The sequence below is a fragment of the Agelaius tricolor genome, unplaced genomic scaffold (genome assembly GCF_023055355.1).
Source record: "Agelaius tricolor isolate 1412-34295 unplaced genomic scaffold, bAgeTri1.0.p SCAF_16, whole genome shotgun sequence".
NCBI lineage: Eukaryota > Metazoa > Chordata > Aves > Passeriformes > Icteridae > Agelaius > Agelaius tricolor.
In genome coordinates, this window is record NW_027269276.1 from 5,968,850 (window position 1) to 5,988,526 (window position 19,677).

Here is a 19,677-nt window from a genome sequence, read left to right on the forward strand (position 1 = left end):
CTCCTGCCTGTTCCTGACCTCAGGGTGTGGGGAGCCACATTCCCACATCCCAGCACAGAGCCTGGGGGTGTCCATACCTTGAACTGTGAGAGCAGCTCGTCGGTGGCACTGGTGGACACCTCATTCTCCCGCGTTTCAGCCAGACGCAGAATCTCGTCAATGTCCATCTCCTGCCAGTCAGGGAGAAGGAGGGATAAAGCAGAGGGTGCCAGGCACAGCAGGATGTAAGAGGCTTTGAGAACAGGCTGGTGTGCTGATATGAGCTAAATAAAGTGCAAATATCTGCAGGGTGTCATCCCAGAGGGCAGGGATGAACTGTCTCAAGTGGGACAATGAAGTACAAATAAGGTGACAACAGAAGGAAAGGACCATCAAGGCTGGAAAATTTGTGGGGAGCATTTCCAGGCAGTGAAATGTATGAACTGTAGACTGTCTCCCTGGGGAGAAGCTCTGCTGCTTGGGCCATTTAGAGAACTGGTCAAAACACTCCATGCTAAACTGTCAAGCAATGTTGCACTCAGGCAGGAGAGAGCGACCTGTTCACTGCACTGTGCTGACTCCTGCCTTGTTCAGAATCACCAAAAAAGGTGCTGAGCAAGTGCTCAGAAGAGGCAGGGAGAGGAGCCTTCAGCAGGCTGTGCTGTCACTAGCTAATAATCCCCAGAAGGCAAGGGACTCCCTGGGTGACCATTACCATTTAATCCCCAACACAAGGCTCTCCTCATCCCTGATCCCACAATCCCAGACTCTGCTTCCAGCTTCTCCAGACTCCCACATGTCCTATTCACCAACTTGCTCTCATGCACAAGTCAAGAACAAAGCAGGAGCAACCACACACAGTCCTTCTTGCAGACCTGGAGAGCACTACAAGCTGCTATGTGATTTCAATTTCAAACTACCTGAGGCTCTGACTCTTCCCCTTCCAGTTCCTTGAAAAGATCTTCAGCTCCAAACTTCAAAATAGCTGTCAGCTCCTCTTTGTTGAAAGGATTTGAGCTGCAAGAGGAGAAGAAGGAAAAGATGTTTTGAGCTGTTCAGTCAGAACTGCTACAGCACAAAACCATACCAAAGTTTTTCCCAATTGAAGCAAGGAGTAAGTTTTCTACCCAGCACCATAAAAAGCTTTGTTATTATTCTCTTTCCTGCTCCAGCACAAAGACTGCAATGGGAACCACCTCCATCTACTGGGGGAAATGAAGAGAATCTGAGGTCACTGCCAAAATGCAGCTGCTCCACAGCCAGGTTCCCTCAAACCAGGATGATCTCTGGGTGAGAGAAAGAAGCAAAAACAAGTAGTGCCCTAAAACTAATTTGAAATTTCTGTTCATCTTTATCCTATGTATCCAAATAAATGGCTGCAGAAGCCAAATCAGTGGAAGCTGCCATGATTCATTAGCCTTCTGCCCTGTACCCTATCAAATAAATACTGGGAAATGCCAGCAGGGGAGGGAGGCTGGTTATGCCACGTGTTCCAGACATTTCTGCCTCCTGACACAGCCACGTACTTGGATCTCCCAGAGTTGTTGTCCAGAACAGTCCTGCCAGTGGTGTCCATACGCTGGATAACCAAATGATCCAGCACCATTTTCTTCTTGGCTCTCTCAATGATCTCCTCCTCCACCGTCCCCTTGGTGACCAGGCGGTAAATGTTCACCTGAGAGGCAAAAAGAGACCACAGCTATTTCCTGCACAGGCTCTGCTGATACAGCAATGCATCCCTCAGCTGTTTTCACTGGGCTGCTGACATTGTCTCTTCATGTGCAGATGTGCTTTTTCAGAAGAAAAACAAACACATTCTCTCTGTATCCAGTTAAAATAAGGATAATTAACACAGATCCTGTGGTGTGCCTAAGCACAGAGCAAAAATCTTCTGAAACAATCGCTCTGAATTCAAACTAGCACCAAACTAGCTTTTCACATATCTAATAACCCCTGGAAAAGGTGGATGTTCTACTTTTTAAGTTTTTCAGGGCAAGAAAGAACAGAGTCCACTAGGACTAGGCTGAGAAGTGCAATGCCATGGGCTGGGATCTGGGTATGCCCAAAACCAAGAGAAAGACTTGGCACCTGGCAAATCTGGGCTACTTTTTGTCTCCTGCTTTTTAAATGAGATTCCCTTGGGCAGCACTCTCTGGAGCAAGGACTGGGACAAAAAGCCCATGTTTTCAGAAGCTTTGGTGAGGTGAGAGGATGTTTAGGTGCACACACTGAGGCCACAGTGAAATAACCCAGGCAGCTCTCCTGACCTGCTTCTTTTGTCCAATCCGATGGGCTCGGGCCTGAGCCTGAAGATCATTTTGGGGGTTCCAGTCCGAGTCAAAGATAACAACAGTATCAGCAGAGGCCAAATTAATTCCCAACCCTCCAGCTCTTGTTGACAACAAGAAACAGAAGTCCTGGGAAGGAAAAAATAAAAACATCCATGAGTTAACCAGCTTGTAACTGTGGGCATAAAACAGCAGTGGTGACTCAAAAGCTGTAAAAGGGAAGGTTCTGTTGCACTCATGCTTCTTAAAGCAGAAAAAGGATTTCCTTCCCATATTTCCTTCCCTTTCCTGTTCATGCAGGCTGAGCAGCACCAGTCTTTAAGCCCAGACCCAGGGTGAGGCAGTGCTGGCCCAGTTGAAGGGATGAATCAATATGGGAGAGCAACACAAGCAGCTCAAGGCAGGGGTGCCTTGTTGTCACTTCTGAAGGTCAGACCCCATTGCTCACCAAGCTCCTACAAAGGCAGCAGGCAAACTTGATTTTTGCTGCCTGAATCCTGTTAGGAGTGAGATCAGCAATGAACAGACTGTGCCATCTTAGAGCCAAGATGCCTGAGCCCCCATAGATGTCCTCAAGACAGGGAAAAGGGCAGGTTCTATGGGCTTTCTTTCTCTTTCCCCCTCACACTTCCTTTTGTTAACTTTCCCACAACCATGATCTCTCACAATCCCTGTGTGAGCCAAGAATTCCGCTCCAGCCCAGGCTCCTGGAGTGAGGAAAGGTATTTCTCACAGCTGGGCTGACTGACACAAGTGTCTTGCACCAGTCACTGTGAGTCAGCAAGCCCAGATGAGAGGTTTCAGATGCCCTCTCCTATTACACTGGAGACTTTCACCTCCAGCACCGGACTCCAGTGCCTGCCAACACCTAAAATCCTTCTTTTGCCTCTGTCATTTCATATTCAAAACCAGCTTCAGACTGGAATCACTCAGCAACCATCTCATTCTCCAGACCAACAGGGAGAGAATTACTAAATTTTGGCTCTTCCCAGCCTCTTCAGAACTTTCTGGAAACGTGACTTGCTGCCCTTCTTCTTGGATCTGAGAGATTTCAAGCAATATGGCTGGCTGCAAAAACTGCCATATCCATGTCTTTAAAGGTACCTGGGCTCCTGTGAAAAGAACTGTTCTGAACTAACCCCCTGGTGTCAGTGACAAGCTGTGGCTCAGCCACAAACCCTCTGCCCAGCCTGTGGTACCTCGGAGCCGTCGGCGTTGAAGTGATCCAGCGCCTGCTTTCGGATCTCCCCCTTGATCGAGCCGTCCAAGCGCTGCAAAAATCAACAAAAGTGATCAAAGAGAGAAGGTAAAGGAGCCCTGAGGCACTGCTGCACCCGAGTGCTGCCAGCCCTGCAGCCCCCTGTGCTGCCTGCAGTGTTTAATTGTTAAAAATAGCCACCAATTAAAAATAACTGTGCTGTGTCACAAGGGCTGGGGGATGCTCGGGGAGCAGGCACAGGGCGGGTGACACCGCGGCTCCCGTTACAGGCTGCCAGCCAGGCTCTCTGTGCTCACTGTCCTCGGGGTTTATCACATGACACAGCCAAAACAGGGCCTGTCAGAGGAGTTTTGCAGAGATGGGGCCACACTGAAAGGAAGGGACATCCCAGTTCCTTCCAGTAAGTGCCACCTGTAATCCCAGCCACCAGCCTCTGGGGAACTCAGTGACTCCCACTGCTCAAGCTCCCTCCACTTTTGCCCACACTTTCAAGGGGATCCCACTGTTTTCCATGCTGATGTTTCTCACCTGAAAAGGGTAGTGTTTGATAGTCAGGTACTCTGCCAAGATGTCCAGCATCCTCACCATCTGGGAGAAGATCAGCACTCTGTTGCCTCTCTCCCGCAGCCTGGTCAGCAGCTTGTCCAAGAGAATCAGCTTTCCACTGCTCCTGATCAAAGACTGAAGAAATAACCATCATTTCCAATCTTACTCTTATGTACATCACACAGAGACCTGCACAGACCTGCTCCTTTTGGGGTCATTCATCTCTTGTACATCTCTAATCTAATCATCTGGATTTACACAGCAGAGCCCACACTCACAATGAATCACACAAGTCAGATCCTACACTGCCCATAGCTCCTGCTCTAGAAGGCCATAAAATGTTGCCTACAGTAGAAGTGGAGGGCTGGGGGTTCAAATGGCTTAGCTGTGAGAACTATTTTTGAAGAAGTTACAGAAGATGAAGCTGCACCAGGTATTATTTTGTTGGGAGGACAAAAGAATGAAATTTAAGGAGAAAAGGTGGTGACCAAGGACACCACTCACCTGCAGGGTCTCAAGGCCATTCTCTCTCTCATTTTCCTCAGGAGGCTTGATAAGGTAGCAATGGTTACAGCACTTTTTCAATTCCATCACAATATTCAGGAAACCAGATGTGCTTCCCCTTGTTCCCTTTGAAAGAGCTTTGTAGTTTCTTGTCAAAATCCACCTGCAGGCAGGAAAATGAATGTCAGGATCATTACTCAGTGCAGAGCAGAGCCTTGGAGGAACAAAACCTTCAGGAACAGCTCATTCAGGCATCAGTCTACTTCCCTGCCTCCATTTCTTCTCACTTCTCTTACAGGATGCTCTTTCCTCTCTAAAAACCCTGACCTGACCTTCCTATTGATATTATCACTGTTTAATACTGAACAGCATCCCAACTTTGTGCATATTGTCACTCCCCCAGGAAAGACATAACCTCTGTCTTGCAAAACTGGCCAGTTGAACTGTATCACTCCACACAAACATCTTCCAGAAGGAAAGATATCAACTACCTCATATTCCTGCTGGGAAGCTCCCAGTACTACAGGTGATGGTGTCTCACTGCACTCTGAAGGCCACAGTATGCACAGAATACTGGAACACCTTGCCAAGGCCTACAGAGAGTTGTGCCCATTTCCACTGGCACTGCCAGCAGCTCATGCAGTGACTCACTTGTAGTACTGCTTCTGCAGAGCAGACATTTCCACCCGGAGGATCTGCTCCACTTTGGCTGGCAGAGATTTCTCCACATCCTTCTTCACTCTGCGCAGCAGGAACGGCTCCAGCACTTTGTGAAGGCTCTGGTAGCCATTCTCTCTTCCTTTCCCGTGATCCTCCTCAAAATCCTCCCAGAACTCAAACCTGGCAACAGAAAGGAGGAGGAGGGAGGTGTCAGAATAGCTCTTGTCTTATGGCACCAAACAGCAGCTGTTGGATACACCCCTGCTGCACCACAAGACAGGAGAGCAGCAGTTTAATGGAAACACAGTGGAAGATAACAGATTCACTCTGCTCTGGTTAACTGAACAGATTGCTGGCAAAGCTAGAAGATCTCTGGGCTTAGACACCTTCCTAACATCTTATATTTGAGCTCCACACTGACTCCCAGGACCCAAAATCCCAAGTTTCCCACTATTTTACTCTGCTGGCATTTACCTGGCAGCAGTTTCTGAACTTTCCACGGTGCCTCCCCCAGGCACAGCTTTGACAACTGGACTGATTTACCCTGCTCTGAAGGCTCTTTTGGGATTGTTGCTTCCTCTGACAGCTCCTTTGAAATGTGGAGATCTGCTCTCCTCCACCTGGGAGACCTCAAGCCTCTCCTTCGCTCTTTCTGTGATCCAACGAAAAGAATTTGGGGGACAGCTCTTCTTGCAGTCAAACGTATTTTCAGTGAGCTTTGGGGTGTGCCTGCCTTAGCCTTAGAGATGTCCACAGCTCATTTTATTTTAAAGGAAACAAAACATTTGTTACACTGTGAACACACAATCAGCCAGACAGCACCCCCAGAGCTGCCATGAAATGGTTGGCAGAGGGGCCTGAACCACAGCGTACTGGAAACCTCAGAAATGGCTGAAATGATTGCTTCAAACAAGTTTAGCTTTTTAGAGATGCCTGGAAGACAGCAGACAGATTTGAAAGGCATGTATCAGGTTTCCCCATTCAGTTTGCTGCCAGAAATGCTCCTCATGTTAGTTATTTAACCTTTGATTTCCCCACTAATGTCTGTTCTCCTATCATTGCTGTCACACCACTGAGTTTAATTCAGGGATTTCTGCCATTCTGCACTCCCTTGAGCCTACTTAACAGACAAGAATGGAACAGAGACATTTCTTGGAAGGCCTGAAAGGAGACTCACTTCTCTGGCATGATGAAGTGCAGCAGGGACCAGAGCTCCTTGAGTGAGTTCTGAAGTGGGGTGCCAGTGATCAGCAGCCTGTGGTTGGACTTGAAATCAATCAAGGTTTTGTACAGCAAGGAGTCATCGTTTTTCAACCGATGGGCTTCGTCCACGCCCAGAAAGGCCCAGTTAATGCTTCCCAAAACAGTCTGGAGGGAGAGAAGGAAAAAACACAGGAGATGCTGGGTCAGACAGGCCCCACCACTTGCACATGTGTCTCTCTCCAAGCACTGCAGTGTGGGCTGCCCAAGGTGCCCCTGCGGCTGCACCCTCACAGGATTTTCTTGCTAATTTGGGGACCAGGGTGCCTTCCCAGAAAGGAAAAGGTGAAAATCAGCCATGCTGTACAACACTCTGCTGTATCTCAATAGTGCTGCAGCAGGCACACCTATCTTAATCCTCCTCTGCTTTACCCAGAAAGCACAGTCCTTCCTCAGCTCTTTATTCTCCCCCTTCTCCATGCCCTTGGGGCCCTGGGTAGCACTGGTCCCACTGGAGCAAGAACAGGAGAACAGATGAACAGGCCTAAAAAGTTCAGGTAATCCAAGAGTTTTGATTTAAATTATTTTTCTTTCTTTTTTTTTTTTAAGCTTTTAGTTTTTTGTAGGACTCAGTGATACACTGACATGGCTGATGAATATTTCCTGAGCAGATTTCTTGTAGATGTAAAAATGTACATACTGTTAACACTGTGGCCAGTGGTTCAGTCTAATGTTTTGTCCTCTTAACAAGCCTAAATTAAACCAGGTAAAAATTCAGGTACTGCTGGGTCCTGCCAGATGTCTTACATGTAAAAAAAATAGCACAACTGTGCAGTACAAGAGTGAAGACACTGTAAAATGTGTCCCACATTCCCACATTTGCTTGCATTACTGGGAAGGAAAAGCAAATAGTGGCTGTAGTTGTCCATCGCCACATAGGGAAGAGGTGAAACCCACTAGCTGAGAACTGGCTTTCTCCTTTGGAAATGACAGAAAGTCTAAATAAAAGCATTCTTGGAGTAATGACTCACCTTATCCTTCAGGAGGATCTCATATGTTGTGATAAGTGCATTGAATTTCAATCTTTTAGACTGAGAATGGATCCACTCATATTCACGTATCTGTGAGGGGAGACAAAAGTTAACTTGAACACATGTTATCAAAAGGAAAGAGTTAACAGTTGTTATTTTAGTGTAGCTGTAAGCCAGAGACTACAACCAAGTCCAAACCCTTGCTGTTCTAAGGGTGCCATTTGATGAGCTCAAGGTGCCCAAGGAACAATTTGGTTTAGTGCACACATGGTTCAACTTGCACAGGTAACAAAATAAGGTTAACTTGCTGTTGTGACATTAATGAACACATCACCTCACTGCAGACACCACTGGAGTCCCCACACTTGTGTGTTCCACTGTCTGAATAATCCCAAATACTGAAGACAAGCATTTTACACTGCTGGACTTCTCACTGCATATTTCACTCCAGATCAGCTCTGAGAGAAGCCAGTGCTCCTGCACTCACTCCAAGAGGCAAAATAAAGCAGAAAATTCCCTGTAGGAGAGAGTTACACCCAGACACTCATCCACACCAGCTCCAGCTGCCTGCAGTGCTGCCAGCACTATCCACCAGCCTCTCCAGCTGACTGTGTGTCACACACATCACACACGAGCTGCTGCTGTGCACCCAGTGCTTCTCCCTGAGCCCTCACCCTTTGCTCTCTGATTACACACCATGTTCCTGCTCATGAGGTCTCCAATGTAAACCACCACGTTTATCTCAGGTGCCCACACTTCAAACTCCCTCTGCCAGGAGGTGAGGGTGGACAGGGGCACGACCACCAGGAAAGGGCCATACAGCTGGTGCTGATGGAACAGGTATGACAGGAATGATATTGTCTGAATGGTCTTGCCCAGTCCCATTTCATCAGCCAGGATCACGCTGTTGTTCCTGAGAAAAGAGGAGAACAAACAAAAATGCTGTCTTGAGTGCATGTTTCTGCCACTACTTGTAGCCCCACATTTTTCTTCACAGAGAAAAGCAAGGCACGATTCTATATTTCTGGGATTCATGCTCTCTGAACCTCAGAGAAAGAAAACACAATTCTTATCACTTGCTGTGCCTGTGTTTGTGCAAAAGTAGAATGCAATATGGAGATTGTTTGCCCAAAGTGATGGTGTTTTGTTTCCTTGGCCTGTCAGGGCCAAGTGTGTGTGTGTGTGGGGGGGGGGGGGGGGGACTGTGGGCTGAGAGTCATGACATTCAGAGCAGTGTGTGCAGAGTTGAGTTTGGCAGATTCAGTTTAGATGTAATGTTATATGGTATAGAATAATATAGTATAATAAAGTAATTAATTAGCCTTCTGATAAGGTGGAGTCAGATGCAATCATTTCTCTCTCCCCTAGTCAGGTCTCACAGCAATCCATGACAAGGACAGAGAGGGGCAGTGCAAAAACAGCTATTTGAACACTTCTAAGTGGATCCCAGGGATAGCCAGACTGAACATGGCACAATAACGTGCAAAAATGAACTATGATGACTCCAAACTGGAGGAAAACAGGCAGAGGGGAATCAGTGGCCTAATTTTAAAAGGACATCTCTCAAAGACTTCAATGAACATATAAGCACACTGAGCCAGAAACCATTTTTTCCCATTAAGTCAATGGAAATCTAGGGCTTATATGTACCAGGCTCAGCCAAATCCATCATGTGAACAGGCCCAGACAGGGAAAATGCTTTTTGTTTTCACACAAGGTTTCTTAAGTTCATGCTTTAGGTAGCTCCTGCTTGCAGTGTCTGCAATGCAGCTGGGCATGATAACATTTGAAATCCTCCAAGCTGCAGAAGGAGGGCTGGTAAAGACCTCACTTGAAAGGGAGGTGTGCCAGGTCCTTCAGGGACAAAAAAGGCACAGAATGAACATGCCAGGCTGTGTACATACTTGCACCAGGAGTGAGCCAGCCAGTTGAGGCCCTCCAGCTGGTAATCGCGCAGCTCCAGGTTCTCCCCGCCGATGTACGAGGGCTGCTTCTTCAAGGCAACAAACCTCGGCCTCTGCTTCAGCACCTGAAATAAAAACTGCCTTAAGTCCACTGAAGAGAAAGACAGAACTCTCAGTGGCTGAAAGGCTGAGAATTCAGCAATGATATTGATGAATTCAGCAAAGAGTGTGTATCTATTCACTGGTTTGAGTGAAGAGAAATTCTCCTCCATCCACATTTTCCTAGCCAGTGCTTGTGTCTGCATTTCTTGTGATTTGCCTGCTGCCCTCTGGTTTATGATCAGGGCTCTGAGTCCCCCAGGAGTGTAGTAAGCTGCACAAAATACACAGGAGTCGGAACAAGCTCCACTTCCTTCTTTGTCCTCTTTTGGTTTTTCTCCCATTATTTCTGTCCCTCTCCTTCCCTGTATCAGCATCTTGCAGGCTTCCTCTTTTCCCAGGTGTGCTGTTTTTTCATCCAACTGATATTAAAACTGCTGCAGCTCCTTCTGAGGAGGAAGCACTTTTCAAAGATTAATTAAGCCTCCCACTCCCCAGGGGGACATAACATTCTCACTGTGCACAGAGTAAATGAAACTCAAAGGGCTTCACATCTCGGCTTGAAGTGCGATACAAGAACAGCAAACAACCCTTCAAATGCAGGTGGGAGGATGGGAAAAATGTTCCCTGACATTTATTCTGACAAAACTTCATGTTCCCACTGCTTGCATCTTCCCCCAGCCTGGAGGAACCCAGCAAAGGAGGGAAAGCCAGCAAACCTTGCAGTCACGGGTGGGAATAGTCTTGGAGTTGTTCCTGCTGTTGAAGCTGTCGATGCAGTGCTGGAATTTCTTGCTGATCAGAGCCTCATCTTCCCAGCTGCACTCAGCATAGGGCAGCCCCATCCACTTGCACAGGTATTCGGGGTCATTCGAGGATGTTTTGCGACTGCTTGCTGTAAAATATGCAAAAAAGCCCAAACCTCAGCACCTGTAGCTGAGCAGCTGAACCACAAGCATGGCTCACAGGCTGAACTGCCCAGGCAGCCACAAAACAGGTCTTGGCTCATAGCAAAAGTGTAGAGAGACCAAAAAAAAAAAAAAGTGCCTTTACCTGGGAAATCTGAATGTCCCGTGGCAGACTTGCTGGTCTTCACAGCTGTGTTTGGAGAGAGAAGGGAAGGGAGGGTTGGAATGCTGGCAGCCAGCAGAGGGAGCAGGGCAGGCCACCACTGCCTCACACCCACGTTTTTACAGGAATTGTATTGGAAATAGCTTACACAGCTCTCCATGCCAATTCCCAAAGCAACTGGGCGTTGGCACCTCTGACTGACATGACTGCAATATTACCAAAGTGCTCAGTCAGTTCTGGTTTTATTTTTATCAATTAATCATGAAAATCTCACCCCTGAGCTGCCTTGCAGCCTAACCACATCCTCAACCACACCACAGAAAGGGGACCTCACAAAAGCCAGGCCCATGCTGCTGCTTTGGAAACAAACATCTTGCATCCAAAGGGCTGGAGACAAAGAAATTCAGCAGCAACAGTTTCAGCAACCTGCTGGAAACTAGTGTGTCATCCCATACTCCAGACAATGAAAGTCCCTGATTTTTATCGCTTGTTTACAAGCACAAATACAAATCTGTAAACCTGGATTTCTACTGTCCAAATTCCTAAATTTCACACAATGAAATACAGTAAACACCATGGGGTTTTCTTCAGGGATACTCGAGGACAGGGAAGAAGAGAGAGCTGCACACTCATTCTGCTGTCACATGGAATAAAGTTCCCATTCCTACTTCACCCCTTTACCAAAGTCTTGGCTCCACTTACCTATTACCCTCTCCACTATTTGATATTGTTTGTTTAGCTCTGAAGCCAGCTCTTGTTGGCAGTTGAAATATTCTACGTCTTCAGGTGATACCTTGCCCAGCCTAGATGCAAAATAATTCAAAACAAAACAAAAAAACACTATAATGCTTCTGTCATAGTGCTCATGGATGTTGCATATAGAAAATCTACTTTCCTATATGGTTCTGTCATTCAGACAAGTCACAGGGGAAAATTACTGTTATATGACATGTTTCTTAAATTTCCTAAAATTGTAAATTATTGCTGAGAAGCAAATGTCATAGATGTTCAGATTGTCTCCCTGTTAAATGCTGCCTTATTCTGATGCAAGAAATCAATCTCAACACAGGAATCAAATAGAGATGGAAGCTGCTACTCCAGCTTTAGCACTTTGGAAAGACACTGTAGCTCCCCTCACAGTTCCTGGGGAAGCTGGATATAAACTGATGCAAAAACGTGCACACAGAGAAGCCCATAATTAACAAGGGTTAATAAGGCTGCAAGCCCTCACAGCACCTCCTGGGCCAGGTAAGTCTGTGCACCCTTCATTGGTTGTCAGCCTTCCAAATTCTTAAGGCTAGGAAGTGGCAATAGTGTGGATTTCACGCCTTGTCCTCTCCATTTTCCAGCCTCCACACCACAAATATCATTTCTGTGGGGGGGATGTTCCTCAGCAGGCAAAGAGAGACCAGAGTGCACATGAAACAAGCTTTGTAAGAAGAAATCAAACATTTTCAGTCATGACTCCTCAAACCTCAGGCTAAACACAAAGTGCCCAAGGCCAAATCACCGCTTGAAGTGAAGCCTACCATTGCTTGATCTCCTCCTCTTTTTTCTTGAAGTTCTCCAGCTTTTTCAGGCCCTTCACTTTCTGCTGCTGCAAGGACTCCTCGCTCTCCCACGTGCTGTGGATGTATGACCAGCCCTTCCACTTGATCAGGTACTGAACCTCCCCCTCGTCCTTCTCGGGGTCGAAGTCGGCGCTGGGGTTGCCGTTGGCCTCGGTCACGTACACGGTGGTGGAAGCTCCAATGGCTGCAAGAGACACCAGCCTGCATTTGGAACCCTCCTGAGCCACCCCTGGGCATCAGCTGCAGCACAGAAAGTTACTCTTCTAATACACCTTTTGTGGGAGCACAAAGAACACCCAAAAGGTTCTGCAAGCCGGTAAGGCAGGCACACAGTTCTCCCTGCAACAGAATCTTTTTAAATCTGTCATAAGTAGCTTTTCTTTAAGTATAATTCAAAGGCCTCTTGAAAGTGTTCACAACCGTTCAGTTTTACAAAAAGCATTTTTGTAAGGCTTTGAGAAGAAAACATTGGATTTATTTTCATTATGGCTTTGTCAATGGGACTATGAAAACTGACTCTCCTAGATCTGTTTTATATTTCAAAGCAGAGAAAAGCAGGAATTGCAGAACAATGGTTGCATCTTTAAAATGTGTGCAGGCTAAATGAAAGCTGCTGAGCACATAAACTATAGAGATTTTAGGATTTTAAATATTACAAAAGCTATTACATATTACAAGATGCAACTAAGAGGCATAGACGAAAAGAGGAAAAGCACTGAAACAACCCTTGGCCCCACTTTCAAGTTGCAAAAGCATTGCACCAGTTCAAGAGAAATAAAGGCTTCTTCCAGAGCCACTCACCTCCCTTTTTTCCAAGCCTGATGTCCAAGACTTTCTCAATAGTTTCACTGTTGTCTTGTTGTTCATCAGCTCCTTCCCCAGTCATCTCTATCAGGTCATCAGAATCCGTCTCAAAATCATCATCCTCTTTGTAGCTGAGTAAGATCAAAACCAAACTGATATAAAACCCTTGACTCTTCCCAGCCCACCAACACAGAGAATGGCTCAGACTGGAGCAGCTTCTCCAGCATTTATGCTGTGGTTCAGTGCACGTTCAGCACACATGTTTTAAATATTCAGTATTTTTACCCAAGATGCTCAGATAGCTACACTTTACCAGACTAGTCCTCTATCTTGCCCACATAGTTTTTCTGACCATGGCCAACATCAAGTGATTCATAAAGTGGAACAATCCCTGCAGCAGGAGCAAGGCCATAACAGTGAAGGTCTCCACTACTGAGGGAAAGATTATTCTGTGGAGGTTGCAGAGCATTGAAAGGCTGCATGGGTGCCTACCCTAGGAACTGCACTTCTCATCTTTGGTGCATATTTAACCACCACAAAATATAACTCGGATGGCTCTTTGCAAGTCCCTTATTGGGACTGCCTGAAAGGTGAGAAGGTACACAGGGGAATGGATAAAGCTTTACCCCACCCTGGCTCAACACACTGTCCCCAGTCACCCTCAGACAACTGGTCCAGTCCAGCACAGCTGCTCCCTTTTGCTCATTTTCATCTAGTATTTGCAATTATCAATCTCATCTGAGAGTCCTTTAGAAATATTATGCAAACCTCCTCATGTTTCTCTTAGGAGGGACTGGTAAACATTCCCTCCTTCACAGATGGCAAAATGAGACAAACCCTGGATGTGCCCAGCAGGAACCTGCCAAAAGAGCCACACCTCAGCCACAGGTCCCTGCAGGACCACACAGGAGTCAGGGCCCCCTTCCCCAGCCAGCTCTCACCCCAGACCAACCCCACACTTCTCCACACCTGACATTTTTGGCTGCTCTTCGCCGAGTTTGTCTCTTGGGGGTCTCATCATCTTCGTCATCATCATCATCTTCAGATGAGTCTGGTTTCTTCCTCTTCCCACGCTGGATTTTGTGGGGCTTTTTAACACCAGTTTTGGCCACTGTTCTAAAATAAGAGTTAATAAAGCCATAATACAGCATGGTTTATGTAAATATCCACTTCAATAAGTCTTTAAGGAAGCACAGATCTCAAATATTAGACTCCTAAGGGATTTAATCTGCTCTAACTATCATGGAAACCACTCTAGTGCTCACTGGAGCATGAGATAGGGAGATGAGGGAATAACTAAGCCCTAGGTTTACTAAGTCACAAACAAAGGTAATAACACTACATAAAAAATTCATTAGTGACAAATAGGGATTTCCTCTCCACACAGCACAGGCAGAAAAAGAGAATGAACCAACCATTCCTTACCTCCTCTGGACAGGTCTTCTTGCTTTAATTTTCTTCGGTTCAGGCTCACTCTCTCCACTGGTGCCTTGCTCCCCTCCATCTTCATCCTCTTCTCCAGCAGACACCTCTCTTTTCCATTTAATTCTGTGGTCAGAAATGTAGGTCATGAAGGGCAACAATATTTCTGCACAAACACTTGGCTGAACAAACCATCAGGTCCATAATTGCAGGAAAAAAGTTCAACATTCTCTCCTTGGCTGTTCAGTGCAATGCAGGGGGGATGTTGTGCTGTGATTCTCTGCTTTTAGGAGGGGGATCTCAGTCACCTGGGGCTTTGCTCACACAGTGGCAGGATTGCCTTGAGTGAGAGCAGCTCTTACCACGTGTGCTGGTGGCAGAGCTGCACTGCTCAAACCTGGGTGGGCAAGGGCTTTGATTGATGATTTTTTTTTTCCTTTACTTCTGCATTTTGGAGATGGGCTGGAAGGATCTGAAGAAATGTGCAGAGTTACAAGAGCTCCTTGGAGCCCAGAAAATGGAACAAGACTCCTGCCATGGAAATTCTCCTACCAATTCAAGTTTCCAAGTGTGAAGCCAAGCCACATTGTACATGAGTGGAAGGAAGCGCATTCTCTGGGGACAACTAGGAACAAAGCTGCAGCCCCAAAATGCCTTTTGGAGGAGCCTCTCCTCTCTCCAAGAGGACATGGAGGGCCCACAAGGATGGAGCACTACCCTTGTCCAGGAGAGGTCCATACTACCACAGGCCTCCCTGTGCTTTATCACCTTCCCTCCTGCACTGATGGGAACAACTAAATGAAGAGTTAAAAGACAAGATGCAGGAGAAAGCAAGCAGGATGATGTGGCTCTGTTCAGATTTTCTCCATCAGGCAGTTCATAGCTCCCTACCCCACTTTAGCGTATGGAAAAACCAGGAGGTACTTATTAGATGGGAAAAGGTAATAGAATATGACTGTAAGTGAACTCAAGTTATGGTGCTTAGACATCCAAAGCATTCTTTATGGAAGTTCTTTTGTTTTAACAGGGGGTTATAAAAGATAAAAGAAGATAATAATTTGGTATTTTATTCTCAGATAATCAAAAAGGTGGGAGGAGAAGGGATTAAACTGTTTTAAGTGTCTCTGAAGGAGAAGCAGTAATCTGATGGAAAAGTGAAAGACTGACAACAGAAAGTGAACCTGACTCATTCAGATTCCACCACAGGCACAGAAGGAACGTACAAAAACAAGGGTTGGAAAATTGCATCCATCTATAGATTATTTTCACACTTCAATTTTAGTAATCCAAAGTATTATTAAAATATTTATTTTACAAGATCACCATGTTGACAACTCCCATCAAACACTCCAATGCACTACTGTTCTGAGAAATAAACCAAAGCATCACCACTCAAAACCCTTTCCTTAGAAACTTACTTTCTTTTCAACTGCTTCTGGCGTCTTCTTTTTGGGCTCTCATTTTCAGACTCGCTACTTGCCTTTAATTGAAAAGAAAGAAAATCAAGTTGTAGGCTTCACTGTGGACTGGCTCCTCAAGGATGCAAGTGAAACACGTGCTGGTGGGTCCTTGCCCTGCAGCCTGAAGGACACTGGTGCAGAGCAGCTGCCTCCCAGCACAGCCACCTCAGCTGCTCAGTCCCGCTGCTCTGCTCTCAGTGTGAAGAAGGAAACCCTGCAGGAAGTCTGGAGAGCTCTACAACATCACCTATCTTGAAGTGCCTGAGCTCAGGAGCCATCCAGCCCTCAGTACCAGCCCTAGTGCCCAGCATCCACCATGGCAGCAGCAGCCAGGCAGACCTGCAGTGTGTGCAACACCCCAGGGATTGCAAACCCACGGGTGAATTTATCCCAACAATTGCACTGTGACCTCTGCCTTCATTACACAAACTTCCTATAAGGAATGAAATAAAAATGTTGTTGTAAAAAGGCAATAATCTCATCAAAAGTATCCTTGTCTTACTGTTGGGTTTTTTCTCCCACAGCAAGTCACCAAGGATCTTACTGGGTCAGAGCTGTGTCCTGCTGCTTTCCTTCCTCCCAGTTCTACAGTCTTCACCAGTGAAGTCTCTTTGGCTAAATATATCTAGAGCTATTCTAACTGCTTGCTGTTCTAGTCTAAAAGTGGGTGTCACGAATTCCCACAGACCAAGATAGCTAAAATAATCTCTTTATGCTGGTTGCACACAGCCCCATTTTCATAAAAACTAGTCAACCATGAAAACAGATCACCACACAGATAACGTGACTTCTCCTTAGCCTCCCCCAGAAAACACAAATAGGCAGGGACAAAACTGAAGAAACCAATGTGAGATTTCTAAAGAAGTATCAAAATGACAGAAGTAGCCTCCAAGATTGCTTGCTGCACACACTTACTGGAAATCTTCCACTTCTAACTGCTTTTTGCCACAGTATTCAGCTTTGGCTCCAGGCACTGTCTGTCCATCACTATGGAGAGCAGAGTTTGCATGCCCTGACACCCCCACTGCCCTCCTGGACAGAGCTCACACAGCTGTGCACACAAGGACCTTGTGGAATGGTGTGAGCTGTAACATGCATCCTTCATTCCCATTCTCCAGCTTTCCTTCCACCCACAGAAATTTCTGCCTCATTTGCATCAGGGTATTCACTAAAATACTGGATGCCATCCATGTCTGACCATGAGCTTTCCTGGATGTGGTGTCAGAGTTGCATGTGGCACAATAACAGCTTTTGCACCATATCTTACTACAAACACGTGTTCATCCACCTGTTTCAGGGCCCTGCATGAAATCCCTGTCTCATTTACCAACCATGAAGCAAGTGCCTGGCAAACACCATGGAGAGCCCTACCTACCCTTGCAACACAAGCCAAGCACTCCACAGGTTTCAGTTTTGACACACAAAATTTAGAAGTCCTCAGTTTTCCTTTTTTAATCTCTTATCCACTTTCTGAAGCTTTTCCACTCCAATCATTGGGCATGATTTTAACAGCTGCCCCTCAGTGCTCGTTTACTTTTGCTGTCTTTTGGCAAGCCTCAGGTAAAGAGAGGTGGATTTCTCTTCTGCTCTGCGTCAGAGATCACATTGGGAGAAAACCAAATACAACCTTTAGCTCTTTGAAATTAACTCCACTTCTGTGCCAAAATCCCATTTTCCAAGTTTCTAGTGTCCATTTTCCCAATGCCTGTACTCTCCCCCTGCTCTGTCACTTGTCTCCACAAAGCTGATGATTATCTCTAAATGACTTGACTTTTCCTCCCCTCTTCCACCTTGAAAAACATAACTTGTGACTGCAGCTCAGCCACCTTCTCTTACATATTTCAAAGGCAGCATTGTCTGTTTTGGATGTGTGTCAAGCCCAGCCCTATCTCCTCTGACACAGCCAGTCCCCAGCTTGAGTCATCTGCCTGCCTTGTGCTCCCACATCCTCCCCATCCCAGAATGGAGTGCTGGGAAGTGCCCTGCTGCAGCTCCTCAGCCTCTCCTCATGTCTCCTGGTGGTAAATTCCTTGTTTAAGGAAGCACAGAGGACAGCCAGAGAGCCAGGCTATGCCAGGTGCAGAGCGTGCACCTGAGGCCCTGTCTGCCCACCACCACCACCACCAGAACACACTGGTTGGGAAATCACATGCAACTTGCATTTTTGTAATGCCACCTCCCCGAATGACACAAGCTAGACTGGCAAAGTCCATCCCCAGTCCCAGTGGGGTTTTTGTCAGCCCAGCACGAGATGCTGGGGTCACACTGCTCACACCAGAGCCCAAGTGCCAGTGCTGCCCTGCTGGGTGCTGCCGCTGTGGCCATGGGGAAAGACAAACCTGCTCCCCCTTATCAAAATGTGCCCAACTTATTCCTGCACCACTGCTTCCAGCTGGACTAGGATCTGGCCTCCTACAATTTCCTCATCTCCAGCTGAAGGGATCAGCCTTCCCTCTCCATGTCTCACTGATTCCTCCCATCAATTCCTTCCCTCTCCCAGCACATAAAGTGCACACACTTTTACCAGATTAATTGCACTGTCTTTTGCTGTGGAGCAACACTGAACAAACATAATGATGTTTGCATGTAGCACCAAGCAGAGCAACACAGCAATTCAAAGTTCTGCTCCTATAGATTATCCAGGAGTGTCCTTGCCACTGGCCCAGGCTGGGAGAAATGGAGATTCCAGGCCAGTGGAGAGGAGGTCCAGGTGAGCCTCTGGAGCTCACACTAGGGAAGATAATGACTTGCTTAAACAGAGCCAAAAGTATTTCAGACTAAAGTCAAAGTGAGGATTTGCTCATTTCAGGCTTAACAGAGGCCAAACTCCAGTGCTCCAGAAAAGCTGGAGAATCTCAGCTAACCAGGTTAGTTTTATATCTGCTGAGCTTCTCTTTCCCAGTGAGACCAGCACAGTTTAAATTTTCAGCAAATACATGAGGCAAAACATTGACCAAAATGCAAATGAGCACTTTTTTTTTCCAATAAGAAAACCAGCTGTATTTTTGGGACACACTGGTGCATGACTTCTGGCCTCTCTCTAACAGAAAAAAATACGCTGACATTTGTCACCAATTTCAATCTGAAACTATTCTTTTAATAGTAAAAAGATTGTGTCTGGTTGGGCACATTGATTTCTCAACTGCCCCATAATCACAGAACCAGGGAATGATAAAAAGGTTTGAGTTGGAAGGGACCTTAAAGGTCATTCAGTTCCAACCCCCCACCATGGGCAGGGACACTTTCCACTAGACCAGGTTGCTCAGTGCCCCATCTCAACCTGGCCTTGGACACTTCCAGGGATGGGGCAGCCACCACAGCTTCTCTGGGCACCTTGTGCCAGGGTCTCACCACCCTCACAGGGCAGAATTTCCTTTATATATCTAACCTAAATCTCCCCCATTTCAATTTAAATACTGTGAAAGGCACCTGGTTCTGCACACCTCACATCCCCTGGCTGCAACCTGAAGCTGATTTATGAACTGCAAAGAAAATGCCTGGGGAAGTAGTGTTTTTACTAAAAAACTCACACCTTCTCTTGTTCCTGGAGACAGCTCTGGGCCTCTGAGCAGATCTGCGCTCCTATGCAAAGCTGCACTTTCACTTCCCCAATGGCTCAGCCCATGCCTGGATATTGATCATGAGTTATCCTGATCACACCTCAGACACCTACACAATGAACCCAGAAATCCTCAGAAGGTAGCCATGTCTAACACACAAATAACCCTGCCCAGAGTGCTGCTCTCAGAGGACACAGTGATTGAGCAGGGTCCCAAAACCTGAATCACCTCCACCTCTGTGCAGGTGAGTCACGGGGCAGCGCAGGGAGATGGGATGGCTCATCCACCCTTGCTCTGGTCTCTGAGCCTGCCACACTGCCTGCATGATGCTCTTTGCTAATCTGCAGAGAAGCATTAGG

General features: G+C 46.6%; 1 protein-coding gene across 3 annotated transcripts in view; it reads right to left on the reverse strand.

The window, feature by feature from the left end:
- The window catches only part of CHD2 (chromodomain helicase DNA binding protein 2), an 85,378-nt gene that overhangs the window by 17,087 nt on the left and 48,614 nt on the right, over positions 1-19,677 (reverse strand). For all 3 annotated transcript variants that reach the window (XM_071441279.1, XM_071441278.1, XM_071441280.1), the window contains 20 exons: positions 15,717-15,778; positions 14,302-14,424; positions 13,846-13,992; positions 12,874-13,007; positions 12,031-12,256; positions 11,204-11,304; positions 10,484-10,528; positions 10,150-10,325; positions 9,332-9,456; positions 8,124-8,340; positions 7,428-7,517; positions 6,374-6,564; positions 5,188-5,376; positions 4,537-4,699; positions 4,015-4,167; positions 3,467-3,538; positions 2,247-2,396; positions 1,506-1,654; positions 900-996; positions 78-170 (listed from right to left, as the gene is read on the reverse strand). In XM_071441279.1, coding sequence (XP_071297380.1) covers positions 78-170; positions 900-996; positions 1,506-1,654; positions 2,247-2,396; positions 3,467-3,538; positions 4,015-4,167; positions 4,537-4,699; positions 5,188-5,376; positions 6,374-6,564; positions 7,428-7,517; positions 8,124-8,340; positions 9,332-9,456; positions 10,150-10,325; positions 10,484-10,528; positions 11,204-11,304; positions 12,031-12,256; positions 12,874-13,007; positions 13,846-13,992; positions 14,302-14,424; positions 15,717-15,778 — 2,703 coding nt within the window. The remainder of the gene's footprint in view (positions 1-77; positions 171-899; positions 997-1,505; positions 1,655-2,246; positions 2,397-3,466; positions 3,539-4,014; positions 4,168-4,536; positions 4,700-5,187; positions 5,377-6,373; positions 6,565-7,427; positions 7,518-8,123; positions 8,341-9,331; positions 9,457-10,149; positions 10,326-10,483; positions 10,529-11,203; positions 11,305-12,030; positions 12,257-12,873; positions 13,008-13,845; positions 13,993-14,301; positions 14,425-15,716; positions 15,779-19,677) is intronic.